This window comes from Muscardinus avellanarius, assembly GCF_963383645.1.
Source record: "Muscardinus avellanarius genome assembly, chromosome: 3".
Classification (NCBI taxonomy): domain Eukaryota; kingdom Metazoa; phylum Chordata; class Mammalia; order Rodentia; family Gliridae; genus Muscardinus; species Muscardinus avellanarius.
This window is the reverse complement of record NC_137788.1, coordinates 97763068-97778326: the sequence shown is the minus strand read 5'-3', so window position 1 is coordinate 97778326 and position 15259 is coordinate 97763068. Positions and strand designations below refer to the sequence as shown.

Below are 15259 nucleotides of genomic sequence, written 5' to 3'. Positions count from 1 at the left end.
AGACTGAGGAAGCGTCTGAAGCCCTCCCCGGCGATGCTTTATTACATGGTTTCTCCAGTCATCAGTGGCCGAGCCCGTGCCCAGCGCTGTGCACGGCAGACCACTCCCCTTGGAGCTGTGCAGTCACGGGGCGGGGCAAGGAGTGGGTACTTGGCCTCCCTGCCCCTGGGCAGGCTCTGAGGTCCCAGCTGACAGAAATGAAGCCTGGCAGCCTGGGAGGAGCGATATTCAGGCATCGGTGACCTCCATGCTCTGCAGCTGGTTTTCCAGGGCGACATCTCTCGCTGCTGCTTTCTTTTTGCCGCCCTCATGTTGCTTCTTCTGCTTCTTCGATGGCTCCTGGTCGATGGGTGCAGGTTTCACAAAGGGGATCAGTTCTTGGAGTCCTGGGGAGGAAGACCCAAGCAAATGACCCCTCAGCCTCAAGGCCCAAGACTGCAGAGGAGAATTCACCAAGACCGAGATCCCTTTGCACACAGAGGTGCCCACAGCAGGCACTGGTTTCAGCCTGTCTTTTCTTCCCTGGTCGGACTCTTAGCAGTATTTGAATACCTCACTCGCACCACTGTGTCCCCAGACAGGCCCCTGCCTTGTCCAGCACCCGAGGGAAGGCAGAGTTTTGGGGACTCTGGCTGATAAGAAAATGTGGTACATTCTGCAAGGGGCCCACTCTTCAGAAGCTCAGGAAGACAGAAAAAAGGAGACAAGGCAGCTGCCCGGGAGCGTTACCTGGAGGCATGAACTCCTTCAGCTTCTCCGGCACGACGATGCCCTTCTCAGTCTGGTAGTTCTCCAGGATGGCGCAGATGGTGCGGGTGGTGGCGCACATCGTAGCGTTGAGCATGTGGACAAACTCCACCTGCGAGGAGAGGGCCCCAGCGGGAAAGCAAACTCAGCCTTCAGCTTCTCTTACTGATGACCAGGAACCATCCATTCGCCAGAAACCCCCAATTACAACTCCCCACATTAGAATGATGGGTTCTACCTATTTTGCCTTTTTTCTTAACTTTAACTCTGTTTATTATTTGCTGCCTATTAGGTAACTCCAGGAAGAACTCTCATGTCTGCCTGAGAGAGGTAGACAAGCGGTAGATTCCTGTATCTTGAGGAGAGCTGGCAGGAAGGAAGAAACTACCACTGTGGCCCCTCCTTTTAACCCATGACGAGCCCAACTTAGAACAGATCGGGCCTGAAGACTGGGTTTGAGAGATGAGCTTACAACCCGACCTTCTTAGGCGCAAAGAGGGAAGACACTGCCTTCGACTTGTTCTGTGTAGATAAACGGAGATTATTCTTTCTCTGGAGTTAGGAAAACAAAGCCAGAAAGAGAAAAGCTGGAATTACCTTGAAGAATAGAGCTAGACTCAGGTTTCTAGCTAAAAGAGCCCGGTCCTGACTCAGCAGAAGTCATTTTCAGATTCCCTTCTTGGTCTAGATTGAGAAGCCCAGCTTTTCTCGTGGTGCTGGGAACTACTGTACTCCCAGGGCTGAGAAACAGGACGGACACATCTGTGCTGAAGGTCCCACTGCCCACCTTCCCGGGGACCAACTACCTTGTCCATCATCTTCTTGGTCTGTCCATATCTGATTCGGAGCCGGCGAGCCTGATAATCTGTGCAATTAGAACAGGAGACTAACTCACGGAAGGCTCCGGAGCCTGGAAACCAGGCCTCCAGGTCGAGCTTCTTACTGGCAGCGTGATTCAAAGAACCTGTAAGGAAAAACCCCTAGAATTCAGGAAGGAGGGATGGTATTTCAGAGGCCAACCTCCAGTGAGCCAGAGGAATTCTTTACTTCACATCCTATCCGCTCTCCTGGGCAGACGCTCCCAAGCGAGAAGGGCGCCACACGCTAATGAATGTGGCTAATGAACTGCACTGAGCTCTTTGGCTGGTGGTCGTGGTGTCAGTGGGACGTGGGAAAAGGAGGCTGTAAGATGAGGGGTCCCCTACCTGAGACAATATTCACGATGTGGTAAGGGATCCCCAGAGACTGGTAAAACTCTTCTGCAGTAGCGATCATCTCCTCAAACATCTCCCAGGACTTGTTGTCATGGGGTGACGAGTACACGAACTGCTCAATCTGCAGAGAGGGATCCGAGGAGGCAGGGACAGCAAACAGGGTGAGCAAACTGAAGGACTGAAGCGGAGACATCCTGCTAATATCGGCTGAGCCCCACTCCACAGGGGACAAGCTGGGCTGGGCCCCAGCACGAGGGTGGGTGCTCAACTACACTGGAAAGCAGCTTTTGTGTATGTGTGTAGGTGGGTGGGGGGTACTAGGGATGGAACCCAGGGGCATTCTACCTCTGAGCTACACTCCCAGCCCTATTTTTATTCTTGAATTTGAAACAAGGTCTTGCTAAGTTGCGGAGGGCCTCACTAAGTAGCTGAGGCTCGAACTTGCAATCTTCCCGTCTCAGCCTCCCAAGGACTGGGATTACGAGCGTGCGCCAGCATGCCCGGCTAACGGCCAGCTTTTACATAGCCACTGCGGATCTTGTGCACACTGTCACCATGCTAAAGGCGTACCCCCCACTGACGAGCTTGATCCTTATAGGCAGCCCAGTGAGGTGGGGACCGTCATCGTTATCTTCTTTTTCCAGGGGTGGAAACTGAGCACAGAGACATTAAGCAATGTGTCTATGGTTACACAGCCGGTCAGCTGTGGAGTTGGGGCTTGGATTCTGGCAGCCTGGTTCCAGTCTGTGCTCAAGACCACTACACCACATTCCCCCAGGCTCTTCCCCAGAGCAAAGATGCTGGCAACCAGGGGAGCAGCCGAAGCCACGGAGGGCCTGGGAACACAGATGCTGTCTCTTCTGTGACCATCTGGACACGTAGATAGAAGTCTCCTACTCCGATCTACTCACCTTTTCAAACTGATGGACTCGGAAGATGCCTCGGGTGTCGCGGCCGTGGGAGCCAACCTCCTGGCGAAAGCAGGTGGACAGGCCGGCGTACTTGATGGGCAGGTCCTCTGGCCGCAGCCACTCGTCCCGGTGTAGAGCAGCGATGGGCTGCTCTGAGGTGGCGATCAGGTACTTCTCATCAAAGGAGTTGTCATCGGACTTCTCGCTGCCTTTGCCAATCACCTGTGGGAGGAGCGACCTAACCCAGTTAGACGGAGGGACGCCTGTGTAAGAGATCACAGGAAAGACGGGAGTGATGGGGCATAGAGGATTTTGTCAATCTCTGCCTGGAAGTGGGAGGGAATGGGTCTGTCCAAAATGGGGTCCCAGAGAGCTATCAAAGAAATGCAAATTAAAGGCCTGGCGTGGCGCATGCTTGTAATCCCCATGCTTGGGAGGCTGAGACAGGAGGATCGCACAGGTTCGAAGCCAGCCTCAGCTACTTAGTGAGGCTCTCAGCAACTTAGTGAGACCCTGTTTCCAAATAAAATATAAAAAAAGGTCTGGGAGTATAACCCGGAGGTAGAAAGCCTCTGGGTTCCACCCCCAGTACCACAAAAAAAAGAAAAAAAAAAAGAAAAGAAATGCAAATTAAGGACTGGCACGTGGCAAAAGCCTGTAATCCCAGAGACTCAGGAAGTTGAGGCAGGAAGATTGAAAGTTTAAGGATAGCCTGGGTAACTCTGCAAGATGCTGTCTCCAAATAAAAAATAAAAAGGGCTGGGATGTAGCGAGCTCAGTGGTAGAGTACCGCTGGGTTAAATCCCCAGTACTGAAGAAAAAAAAAAAAAAAAAAAAAAAAAAAAGAGAGACAATTGTTGTATTAAGGCAGTGAGAAAGTGGATGATTGATTGTCCTGCCATTTCTAAATTTTCGGTGATGTATTTATTACTTTAATAACAGCAAGCTGGGAGTGGTGGTGCACGCTTGTAATCCCAGCATTCAGGAGGCTGAAACCAAAGGATTGCGGTTCGCGGATAGCCTCAGCTACTTAGTGAGGCCCTCGCAACTTAGTGAGACCCTGTTTCAAAATAAAGAATAAAAATAGGGCAGAGGGTGTGGCTCGGAGGCCAAATGCCCCTGGGTTCCATCCCTAGACCTAAAAAAATCACAAACAAACAAACAAACAAAAAACCCCAGGAACAACAAAAACCCAGGTATGGTAGTGCACACCTGTATTCCCAGTACTTGGGAGGCTGAGAAAGAAGGATCCCTGGTTTGAGGGCAGCCTCAGCAACTTAGTGACTTATTGCAACCCTGTTTCAAAAATAAAAAGAGCTAGGAGTGTAGCTCAGAGGTAGAATGCCTCTCCGTTCAGCTCCGGTGGATAGATGGATGGATGAATGGATGGAAGGAAGGAAAGAAAGAAAGAAGGGGAAAAAAAAGCAGGCAGTGGAAACTTCCTACGGGCATATGTTTGAGGACCTGAAAAACTACCCTACCATCTAAAGAGTGAAGACTTAGCCCTATAACACAGACAGCTCTAGAGTTGTGCTGTTCAATGTGGTAGAGCTGGTGGTGATTCACAAATGGCTAGAGAGGTTCTCTCATTTCTCTCTCTCTCTCTCTCTCTCTCTCTCTCTCTCTCTCTCTCTCTCTCTCTTGTGTGTGTGGTATTAGGGATTGAACCCAGGAACATTCTACCTCTGAATTATACCTCCAGTGCTTTTATTTTTTTTTTTGTTTTTGACAAAGGGTCTCACTAGGTCTTGCTCAAGGTCTTGCTACTTGCTGATGCTGTCCTCAAACCTCTGATCCTCCCGTCTCAGCCTCCCAAGTACTAGGATTACAGGTGTGCACTACCATACCTGGCCCATTCACTTCCTTTTGTGTAGCATCTAATAAATGGGCTTCTTTTCTAAGCTCCTGGTGATAGAGCATGCTCAACTTACATACATCATACAACTTAGCAGAGGAAAGAGAAAAGAGGCTCTGTCTACCCTATCTAGTATGGTGGCCAACAGCCACACACATCTGCTTCCTTGGTTGTATTAGGCATATTATAATGCTTGACAGCCATAGAGACAGCAGACTTCCACCATGACAGAAAGTCATGCTGGCCGGCGCTGCTCCACGCTGCTGGAGTTAAGCTTCGGAAGCCAGTCGTTCTACCACACTCGCCCAGGCTACTTACCTTATAAAGTTCTTCATCAAACTGGCTGAGCTGTGCCACCTCCTGCATCACCTCCTTCCTCATGAAAAATGGGGTGTAAATGGGAATGTAGCCCCGACTTCCCAAGGTGCGGAGGGCAAACTGGATGAGAGCCTGTTCCAGGAACACCAGGACCCCCTACAGGAGGAGACACAGTACCGTGGGATTGGGCCTGTTCATCTGCAGGAACTGACCCTCGGGCAGCTGGGCGATGGGTTGGACTACCCAGGGGCACTCAGCAGGCCGAACGACCCCGGGCCCCAACAAATGCCAGGAGAGTAACGCCGAAGCCCAGCAGTCTATCATACAGGCACCTGGTTAAGAGTATTGTGTTTAAGAGTCCAATGTAAGAAAAATTTATTCACCCAGGGAGCATGGGAGAGTTTTCCTCTGCTCATTCTTAAAATACTAGACTCATTTGTAAACATAGTAAGTGCACAGTATTCCCAAATTATTGTACCATATCCTTTTGGAAGCCTTCCCTGAATTCATCTGCCCTTGGCCCCAGTAAATCGGGACTGGAGCCTCCACCTACCCATCCTTAAACACCCTGGGTCTACTCAAACCACAGGCTTACCAAGTTGGGTTTTGTTTCTTTGTTACTTGTCTGACTGTCCAATTACACTGAGCTCCTCAAAGGCAGAGACTGTTCTGATTCAGTCAGCAAAACATATTCAATATGAAGGATCATCGAGTGGCTTTTGTTCTAAGGAATCTGGATAAGCACTCGCTGCCTTAGAAAGAGAATTGCATCTAATTGCTACACATTTGCAGAGAGGCAGGGAGTACAAGTGGTGGAGCTGTGAGCCTCTTTAAGCATGATTATGATTTTCTGCAGGTTTGGTTTTTTAAAATTTCCTTTTTTATCCCTACTGGTTCCAATTCTTACCTTCAGGAAGTAGCCTCGGCTCCCAGCCACCACGGCCCCCTTTTCGCCTTCGAAGCCATCCACCATGACCACCAGGTCCACGTGGGAGTACTTCTTCCTGACCGTACAATCGCCCCAAATCCTTTCTACTTTGTTGTCTGCATCCTAAGGAGACAGGAGACATACATTCCTTCTTCTTTTTCGGGGGCCACCAGGGATTGAATCCAAGGATATTCTACCTCTGAGCTACACCCCTACACCTTTTTATTTTGAAACAGGGTCTTGCTGAGTTGCCGAGGACCTAAGTTGCTGGGGCTAGTCTTGAACCTGTGATCCTCCTGTCTCAGCCTCCCAAGTATGAGGTTATAGGCATGCACTAATGCACTGGGTACACATGCCTTTTACATTCTATAACCTCCATCTTTCCAGATGACATCCAAGAACAATGGAGCTTTGTGAGGACATCACTTAAACTAAACACTAAGTTGTGGTCATTATATATAGTTAGTCAAGGGAATCTGCTCCTCAAGGAAATAATAGTTTACAAAATCCAAGAGGCACGACTAGCCATGAGGTTGGGAATCAGGATTTTCTAAGAGAGGTACAGTACTCTCTTGGTTTATTTATTTTTACTCTTTTAGATGACTCCTCAAGAATCCGCCCCGACAATGAGCGCCGCCTGGGGCACCGAGGAGAAGGCCGACTTTCCTTCCAGGCTCTCACTGGCCTCAGGGCCACAGGAGGGCGGGCTCTGGGCCCTGACCTCCTGAGGCTGCTCAGACTCCAGGCCTGCCACACACCCCAGCCTGTAAGAGTTTAATGTTCACCAGAGAATGAATGAAAGAGGCACAGATGGGCCCTGCCACGGCTGGGGTGTCTGGGAACAAAGACCAGGCTCAGAGCAGCTTTGTGCTGGGGAAGCTCCCGCGCAGCAGGAAGCTTTTATCATGTAGATTTCCCTTCAACCTGCGGTTTGCAGCGGGGTGCAGGCGAGGGGGTTAGGTTGACTTAGCAGATCCCTCCCACAGGACTCGCTGCTACCAGGGGCAACACGCACTGGAGGACAGCAGCCCTATTTAGAAGAGATTTCTGTGCCAGGAGTCTCCTCCTACCTGCTGTCTCTGCTACTTCCCAATCAGGCCTGGATCTGACTCCGCCAGTGCCCAGTTGGTGGGCAGAGGGAATACACAAAAAGCCGGCTGCTGACAAGAGGGCCAGTGTCCACAGCCTTCTTCCCTCCCCCGCCCGCAACAGGGAGGAAGGCGCCTCAGCTGTGCGGCCCACGAGGCCCACGCCTGCCTACCTACCTCGTCATTACTGATGGGCACAGAGGGGTGCAGAAGGTTCCCGATCTCTCGGAGATTCTCAAATCGTTCTGCCTCCAACTTTAGCCGCTCGGCATCACACTTCAGGATGTCTTCGTCGATGAGGAGTCGGACTTTTTTGATCTGTGAGACTTTCAGGTTCTGTAGAGGACCAGCCCAGACTTATACCCAGGACATTATGAGGCAGGGACGGTATGGGAACAAGATGCTGGTGTCCTAACCCTGCTGTCTTCTAGTGACAACCCCTCAGGTAGAGGTTTATCTTAATATATATACATACATGCACACACATACACTCCCCCCCCACACACACTTTTTTTTTGCAATGCTGGGGCTGGGACCAAACACCTTACACTTACTGGGCAACCATTCTACCACTGAGCTATATCCAGGGCCCCATGAGAACATATTCATTCATTCATTGACATAGAGATTTATTTAGGAAAGTAAAAAATACATATTCAAGGGAGAATGTGAGCCACCTCAAAAGTGAGAGAGACGCGGCAGCATTTTAAAACTAGAAAATGAGCCGTGCGTGGTGGCGCACGTTTGTAATCCCCGCGCTTGGGAGGCAGAGACAGGAGGATCGCGCAGGTTCGAAGCCAGCCGCGCGCTGGCTTAGGAGACCCTGTTTCCAAATAAAAATGTAAAAATAGGTCAGGGAGTGTAGCCTGGAGGCAGAAGGGCTTCCAGGAACCCCAGTACCACCAAAAAAAAAAAAAAAAAAACTAGAAAATGAGACAGGCATGGTGGTGTACAGCTATAATCCCAGTGCTTGGCTGAGATAGGAGAATCACAGGATGGAGGCTAGCCTCAGCAGCTTAGTGAGGCCCTCAGCAATTTAGCAGGATCCCGTTTCAAAATAAAAAATAAAACAGGGCTGGGAATGTACCTCAGAGTAGTTCAATCCCCAGTCCCATCAAACAAACAAACAAACAAACAAAAAACCAAAAAAGGAAAATGAAGGTCTTTGAAAAACACTGAGATTTGTTTCACACATGGATACATACAATCCTGCTTACAAACCCACTGGCGTTTTCCTTTGGGGACGCCCAAGGCAGGTGGGTAGATGCTGGTAATTCTTGCTGTTCCCATACGTCCCAAGGGTTTTAATGCTGTGGCTCTCCTAAGAGAATTTCCCTTAATTTGCACTTTCGACTTTCCTGATTAAACCAATTTCGCACTCTATTATGTATACAAATTCAAATGTTCTCCAGGAAGATTATTAGCTTCGAGAGCCCTCGTCTTCAGCTTATTTTGCATTCCTTATTGCAGATGTTTCCAGCTGTGCCTTGATTTCTTGAGTGGGACCCTTCACGGCAGGCTGGGCTAGCCAGAAAGAGCAACCCAGCCCTTCAAACACAGCAGCTTTGCTTTTTTGGTTTATACTTAATGGAGACGTGGTCTCACCATGCTGGTCTCACCATGCTGCCCAAGCTGACCTTGAACTTGAAATCCTCCCATCGTGGCCTCCAAGAAACTGGGATTACAGGCAAGTAAACATGGTTTACACTTCTGCTTTTCAAGGTTTCAAGAAGCCAAGCATGTTGGCGCATGTCTGTAATCCCAGTATTTGGGAGGCTAAGACAAGAAGATCCCAAATTCCAGCCCACCTCGAGCAACTTACTAAGACCCTATTTTGAAATTAAAAAAAAAAAAAAAGCCAATGAATGAATGGATGAATGTTTCAAGAAAGGATTCAGTGACAAAAGCACTTGAAAATTACTGTTCTAGGCCCCCATTAGTGACCACTTACTGGATTACAGCAAATTGGGAAATTCTTTGACTTTGTGAAATAGAGTACAAAATGGAATTACATAAAGCAAACAGTGAAGTTTCTTTTTCTGTTCTTCCCTGACTTCCCCACTCCATCTGTCTCTACCTCTGCTATAGGGGAAGTACTTTAAGTACACAGCAGGACAAGAATAGGAGTTCAAGGTTGCCCCAACGCTGTGTGCAGCAGCGCCAGCATCTGCTGCCGAGGAATGAAGTCAAGACAGAAGAAGAGACACCAACGTAGAAAAGGACTGTAACGTACTGCTAAAGTGTCTGCAGTGAGGTCATCGAAATTTAACACATTCTCTGGAACAGACTCATCATCTCCCAGTGGTTCTTTTTTCTAAAGAAAGAAGGAAAAAAAGAAAACCCACCTTGATTAAATAGAAAACATTTCTGACATTGTTTGAAGTTCACAGCAAATTCATAAATTATGCCAGGCGTGGTGGCACATGCCTATAATCCCAGTACTCAAGGAGGTTGAGACAGGAAGCCCATGGGGTTCCAGACCAGCCTCAGCAACTTAGCAAGATCCTGTTTCAAAAAAAAAATAAGTCTGGCGTGTTGGCACACGCTTGTAATCCCAGTACTTGGGAAGCTGAGACAGGAGGATTGCGCAGGTTCGAAGCCAGCCTCAGCTACTTCGTGAGGCTCTCGGCAACTCAGTGAAACCCTGTTTCCAAATAAAATACAAAATAGGTCTGGGAGTATAGCCCGAAGGTAGAAAGTCCCTGGGTTCCATCCCCAGCACCATAAATAAATAAATAAATAAATAAATAAATAAAATAAAAAATAAAAGAGGGCTGAGGGTTGGGAGTATAGCTCAGAGGTAGAATGCCCCTGGATTTAATCCCCAGCACCACCAAATAACAGTAACAATTACGATAATAAATGATCATTATAATTATAAATACTAATAAATGATAATGATACCAATAAAAATGTTAAATAACAATAATAAACTGTTCTATATTAAGTTGTAACCTTAAGAGAAAAATTAGTAAACCAAAGGTCAGACCTCAAAGTTTCAAGTTAGTCTGCTACTTTCTAGGTTTCTGATCCTTAACAAGTCAATTAATCTGTTGTAGTGAGAAAGTGAACACCAAGAACATAAGAATAAAACCGGGCATGGGTGATGGCGCATACTTGTAATCCCAGCATTTGGGAGGCCGAGACGGGAAGATGTAGGTTCGCAGAGAGCCTCAGCTACTTAGTGAGGCCCTTTGCAACTCAGTGAGAGAGACCTTGTTTCAGAAAAATGAAATATAGGGCTGGGAATGTAGCTTGGAAGTAGAATCCCTTGGGTTTCATCCCTACTGCAAAATAGATAAATAAATAATTTAAGAATATAATCCTGGTACTTGAAAGGCGGAGCTAGGAGGATCACAGGTTTGCCGCCAGCCGCAGCAACTTCTAAGGCCCTCCACAACTTAGTGGGACCTTGTTTCAAAATAAAGAATAAAATGGGGCAAGGGGTGTAGCTCAGAAGTAGAATGCCCCTGGGTTCAATCCCCAGGACCACAAAACAACAACAAAACCCCCCAAAACATCAGAAGGGCTTTCCTAGGACAGAAAATACTCATACATGGAAATGGAGAGTGTAGTTGAAATGCTTATGAGCTCTAAACCACTGCGCCTTGTGGTGCCAAGAGCAGGCCCTGAGGGCAAATCTCTATCTATCTACACACTCAGAACAATACCAGAGACTGAGGAGAAAGGTGAGAAAGGGACAGAACGATGACATTATCAGAAAGCCAAGGAACACAAAATTCCAGAATCTGGAACTCAGCTTTGAGCAATCAACACAACGCCACCAAATGGCAGGGGTGGAGCCAGGGATTCTTTCTTTCCCTCCTGGTTCCTTTCTGCTGTCTTCTTTATGATATTCTGCCAAAACATCTTTTATAATCCTGTACACAGAGCCAGACAATTTGAAGAAGACAATTTTAAGAGTCAATTCCTCTTTTTTTTTTTTTTTTTTGGTGGGACTGGGGTTCCTGGAAGCCCTTCTACCTCCGGGCTACACTCCCAGACCTATTTTTGCATTTTTATTTGGAAACAGGGTCTCCTAAGCCAGTGCGCGGGGCTAGCTTCGAACCTGCGCGATCCTCCTGTCTCTGCCTCCCAAGTGTGGGGATTACAAGCGTGCGCCACCACACCCGGCTAGGGTCAATTCCTCTTAAATGTAAGGGTTAAAGAGCCTGGAATCCCAGTACTTGGGAGGCTGAGAAGGAGGATCGAAGGTTGGTGGCTAGCCTCAGCAACTTGGCGATGCCCTTAGCAACTTGGGAGACCCTGTCTCAAAAGAAAAATTAAATAGGGCTAGGGGTGCAGCTCAGAGGTAGAATGCCCCAGGGTTCAATCCTCAGTACTCACCCCCCACCACACACACACACACACACACACACACACACACACACACACGCGGTTAAAGAAAATGAGGCACATACTTGTAATCCCGGTACTTGGGAGGCTGAGACAGAAAGATGGCAGGTTCTGGCCAGCATTGGCAACTTAGTGAGATACTCTCTCAATATAAAAATATAATAGGGCTGGGGGTATAGCTCAGGGGTAGAATGCCTCTGGGTTCCAACCCAAGTACAGCAAAAAAATAAAATAAAAAAATAAAAATCAGTCCAAGGGTATTAAATAAGCTACATAAGACCTTGACAAAACTCATATAAAAGGCTCAGTGGGCTCTCTTCCGGGAAGATGGCGACCGAGAAAAGCGGGGCTTAAGAGTCCCGCTAACAACCAATCTCCATTACCACAAAAAGATGCGCCTTTCATAGCCAGAAAACACCATCACCAGAAAAACAAAAAAACCACCAGGCTCCAGAGAGAAAGCGGACTGAGAACAGAGCTCAGGGCCACAGAGGAGACACACGCGCCCGAGGACGCGGCAGGAGCGCCATACTGCCGGCGGCAGCGGCGAACTCAACGGACGGCTACAGCAAGCCGAGGTGAGCCGCTGCAGAACAGCCAGGCGGGATCTTTCGGCGCAGACAGCATTTAAAGCTCCCAGTGGCTGAGCTCAGCACACGCTGTAGGGATTCAGAGTGGAAATCAAAACCAGAGAAGAAAAAATACGCCAGCCTCATGGCCGAGGGCGTGGCAGAGGCGCCATATTGCTACCGGCGGCGGCAGCAGCAGTGAATTCACCGAGTCCAGTACAGCTACATCTACGTACTCAAGAACAGTGAGTCAAATTGCGGGCCACAGAGGAGAAATCCCAGTATTGTGCCTCCTGGGACTTGACCCAGTGAGGGAGTGGTGGTGGCAGAGATATCACACCATAGGAGAGCGTGCAACCTGGCACCCCCCATAGTTTAAAGCAGCCTCTATCGACTCCCTGGGTCGGAGACTCTGTGATACAACCCAGTAAAGGAGTAGTGGGGTCTGAGATAATACAGACTCGAGATCCAGAGCACCTTAAGTGAAGCCATAGTGACCCAAGGGAAGAACCCAAAGAAGGCACAAACCTCCGAAATCATGGGAAAGAGGAATAACATTGGAGTAATGAATGTGCACAACCCCACAACATCAGAACCTGATAAAATAGAAAATCAGAGATTTCTAGAAGATCAAATCAGGAAAATAACTGTAGAAATAATAGAGGTGCTTCGAAAAGAACTCAGAGAGAGCCAAAAAGAGATAAAGGATGCAATTAATGAAGTAAAGGCCTCAATTCAAAGCACAAACAACCGATTAGAACACATGGAGAACAGAATCTCGCTCTTAGAAGATGAGCAATCCAAAAATGAATGCATAGTTTCTAATCTAGAAAAAGATATCCAACAGCAGGAATCTGACATTGAAGAAATATGGGCCCATCTTAAGAGAGCTAACCTAAGAATAATTGGAATAGAGGAGGGAAAAGAAAGTGATACCAAAGGGATCAACAATCTCTTCAAGGAAGTAATAGCAGAAAATTTTCCAAATATAGAGCAAGAGGTTGATACACAGATCCAGGAAACTTATAGAACTCCCTTTAGACAGGATCGGAGAAGAGGATCCCCACGCCATATAATTGTCAAAATGACCAATGTGGAAGCCAAGCAGAGAATCTTAAAGGCAACAAAAACAAAGGGCCAAGTGACATTCAGAGGCAAACCAATTAGAATCACTCCAGACTTCCCAAACCAAGTCATGAGAGCCAGAAGGGCTTGGAGTAACATATTCCAAACTCTGAAAGAAAACAACTTCCAGCCAAAAATTTCCTACCCAGCAAAACTTTCTATCAAATTAGATGGAGAAATAAGAAGCTTCCATGACAAACAGAAACTGAAGGAATTTATGTCTTCAAAACCAGCGCTAGAGAAAATACTCAAAGAGATTAACTACAAAGAAGAAATAGGTAACACTCACCAGAACCAGAGAAACAAGAGTTTCCATCCAACAGACAACTAAGATTGGTTATTTGTGGAGATTCATTATTTATGTTAGTCTTTTACCTATCTCTAAATTGTATTGTTTGCCTTTATTGTTGTTAATTTTTAGGATTTCTAGTTGGAATATTAATATACCTTCAGATATAGCATTTGGAAATATTTTATCCAATTCTATTAGTAACTTTTAACTCTGTTTACATTGTCTTTGGATATACAATGTTTTCTTTTATTTTTTAGGGAGTTTGTATATTCTTCTGTTGCCTGTGCCATTGAAATCATATCCAAGAAATCACTGCCAATTTCAATGTTGTGAGGTTTTATGACCCAGATTTTCTCCTAAATGTTTATAGTCTTAAGATTTATATTTAGGTCTTTTATCTAGTTTGAGTTAATACTTGTATGTGGGATTAGGTAAGGGTCCAATTTTATTCTTTTCCATGTAATTATTATTTTTCAACAATATTTAGTTAAAAGATTATTATTTCCACCACCAAATCTTCGTGGAAACCTTGTCAAAAATAACTTGACAATATAGGGAAGAAGTTAGCTCTAGGCTTGTATTTAACTCCAATGGTTTATATATCTGCCTTTAGAACAGTACTACACTGTTTCAATTATTGTAGCTTTATATGGTTTGAAATCAGAAAATATATATCTGCTAGCTTTGTTCTTTTTCAAGATCGTTTTGGGTATCTAGAATTCATATTCCATATTAGGATAGATTTTTTTTCTGAAAAATAAATATATAAATATATGATAGTTCCACCTAAAAAAACAGAAAAAAATATGCTCTGGTAAGAAAGAAAGCAAAAAGAAATATTGAAATGTTATCTTTAAATCATCAAACGCTTGGTATCAGACAAATGAAACTGTTATGTGAGATCATCATTTTTAATTTTGGATAAATTGCTATAATACTAGATGTCAACCACTAAGCCAAGCATGGGAAGGAGGGATGGGGAGAGAATGGGGTGGGGATCGGGTGGGGGCTGACTGGGCGATGTGTGCATGTATGTCTACAAAAGTTTGTATCCCACTATGATGTATGAATATAGTGCACCAATAAAATAAAATTTAAAAAAAAAAAAAAAGGCTCAGGGGTAGAATACCTCTAGGTTCAAGCTCTAGTACCACAATAAATAACTAAATCATGGTCAAATGTCCTAAAGATCTTTTAATCATGTTCAAATGTCCTAAAGATTTTTTTTAATTTTTTTTTTTTTTTTTTTGCGGTACTTGGGATGGGACCCAGGGCCATTCTACCTCCAAGCCATACCCCCATCCCTATTTTTTCTTTATTTTGAAACAGGGTCTCACTGAGTTGCAAAGGGCCTCACTAAGTAGGTGAGGCTGTCCGCACACCACGATCCTCCTGTCTCAGCCTCCCGAATGCTGGGATTAATAAACAGTAGGAATTATGTTTATACAACCTTTTATCCTACTACACAAAACTGAATTATAAGAAATAACTAAATCTTCTTCTAAAAGTTAAGTATGGAAATTCTTCACGTTTATTATTACTCATCCTCATAGACCAAAGCCAGAAGTAAGGATTAAAACCATGACTCCATTCACACCCTTCAGTAACTCAGAGCAGAATCATCTGAAAAAGTTACACAAGTCTGAAATGATCAGAATGAGCCTTGAGAAAACCAAGGACAGATTACAGAGGGAGAAAATGATGGCCTAACCCTCCGGACTTGAGTGATGGCTAACAGGCGGGGGAGCACGCAGCAGTAAGCCATGCCATGCAGTAGTCCCTAAGGGCAGCGAACTCATGTTCTGAGCCCAATGTTTAACTCTGCAACCGACTCAGGCTGTGACTTAGGCAGGCTC

General features: G+C 46.2%; 1 protein-coding gene across 2 annotated transcripts in view; it reads right to left on the bottom strand.

Annotated features, from left to right (window-relative positions):
• Positions 1-228: 228 nt before the first annotated feature.
• The window catches only part of SARS1 (seryl-tRNA synthetase 1), a gene marked incomplete at both ends in the record, with an annotated part of 28422 nt that continues 13391 nt past the window's right edge, over positions 229-15259 (bottom strand). The window contains 10 exons of one of the 2 annotated variants that reach the window (XM_080693330.1): positions 229-386; positions 730-859; positions 1228-1299; positions 1554-1711; positions 1953-2082; positions 2873-3094; positions 5046-5201; positions 5953-6096; positions 7239-7397; positions 9295-9375. In XM_080693330.1, coding sequence (XP_080549456.1) covers positions 229-386; positions 730-859; positions 1228-1299; positions 1554-1711; positions 1953-2082; positions 2873-3094; positions 5046-5201; positions 5953-6096; positions 7239-7397; positions 9295-9375 — 1410 coding nt within the window. The remainder of the gene's footprint in view (positions 387-729; positions 860-1227; positions 1300-1553; positions 1712-1952; positions 2083-2872; positions 3095-5045; positions 5202-5952; positions 6097-7238; positions 7398-9294; positions 9376-15259) is intronic. The other variant, XM_080693331.1, reaches the window with a different exon arrangement.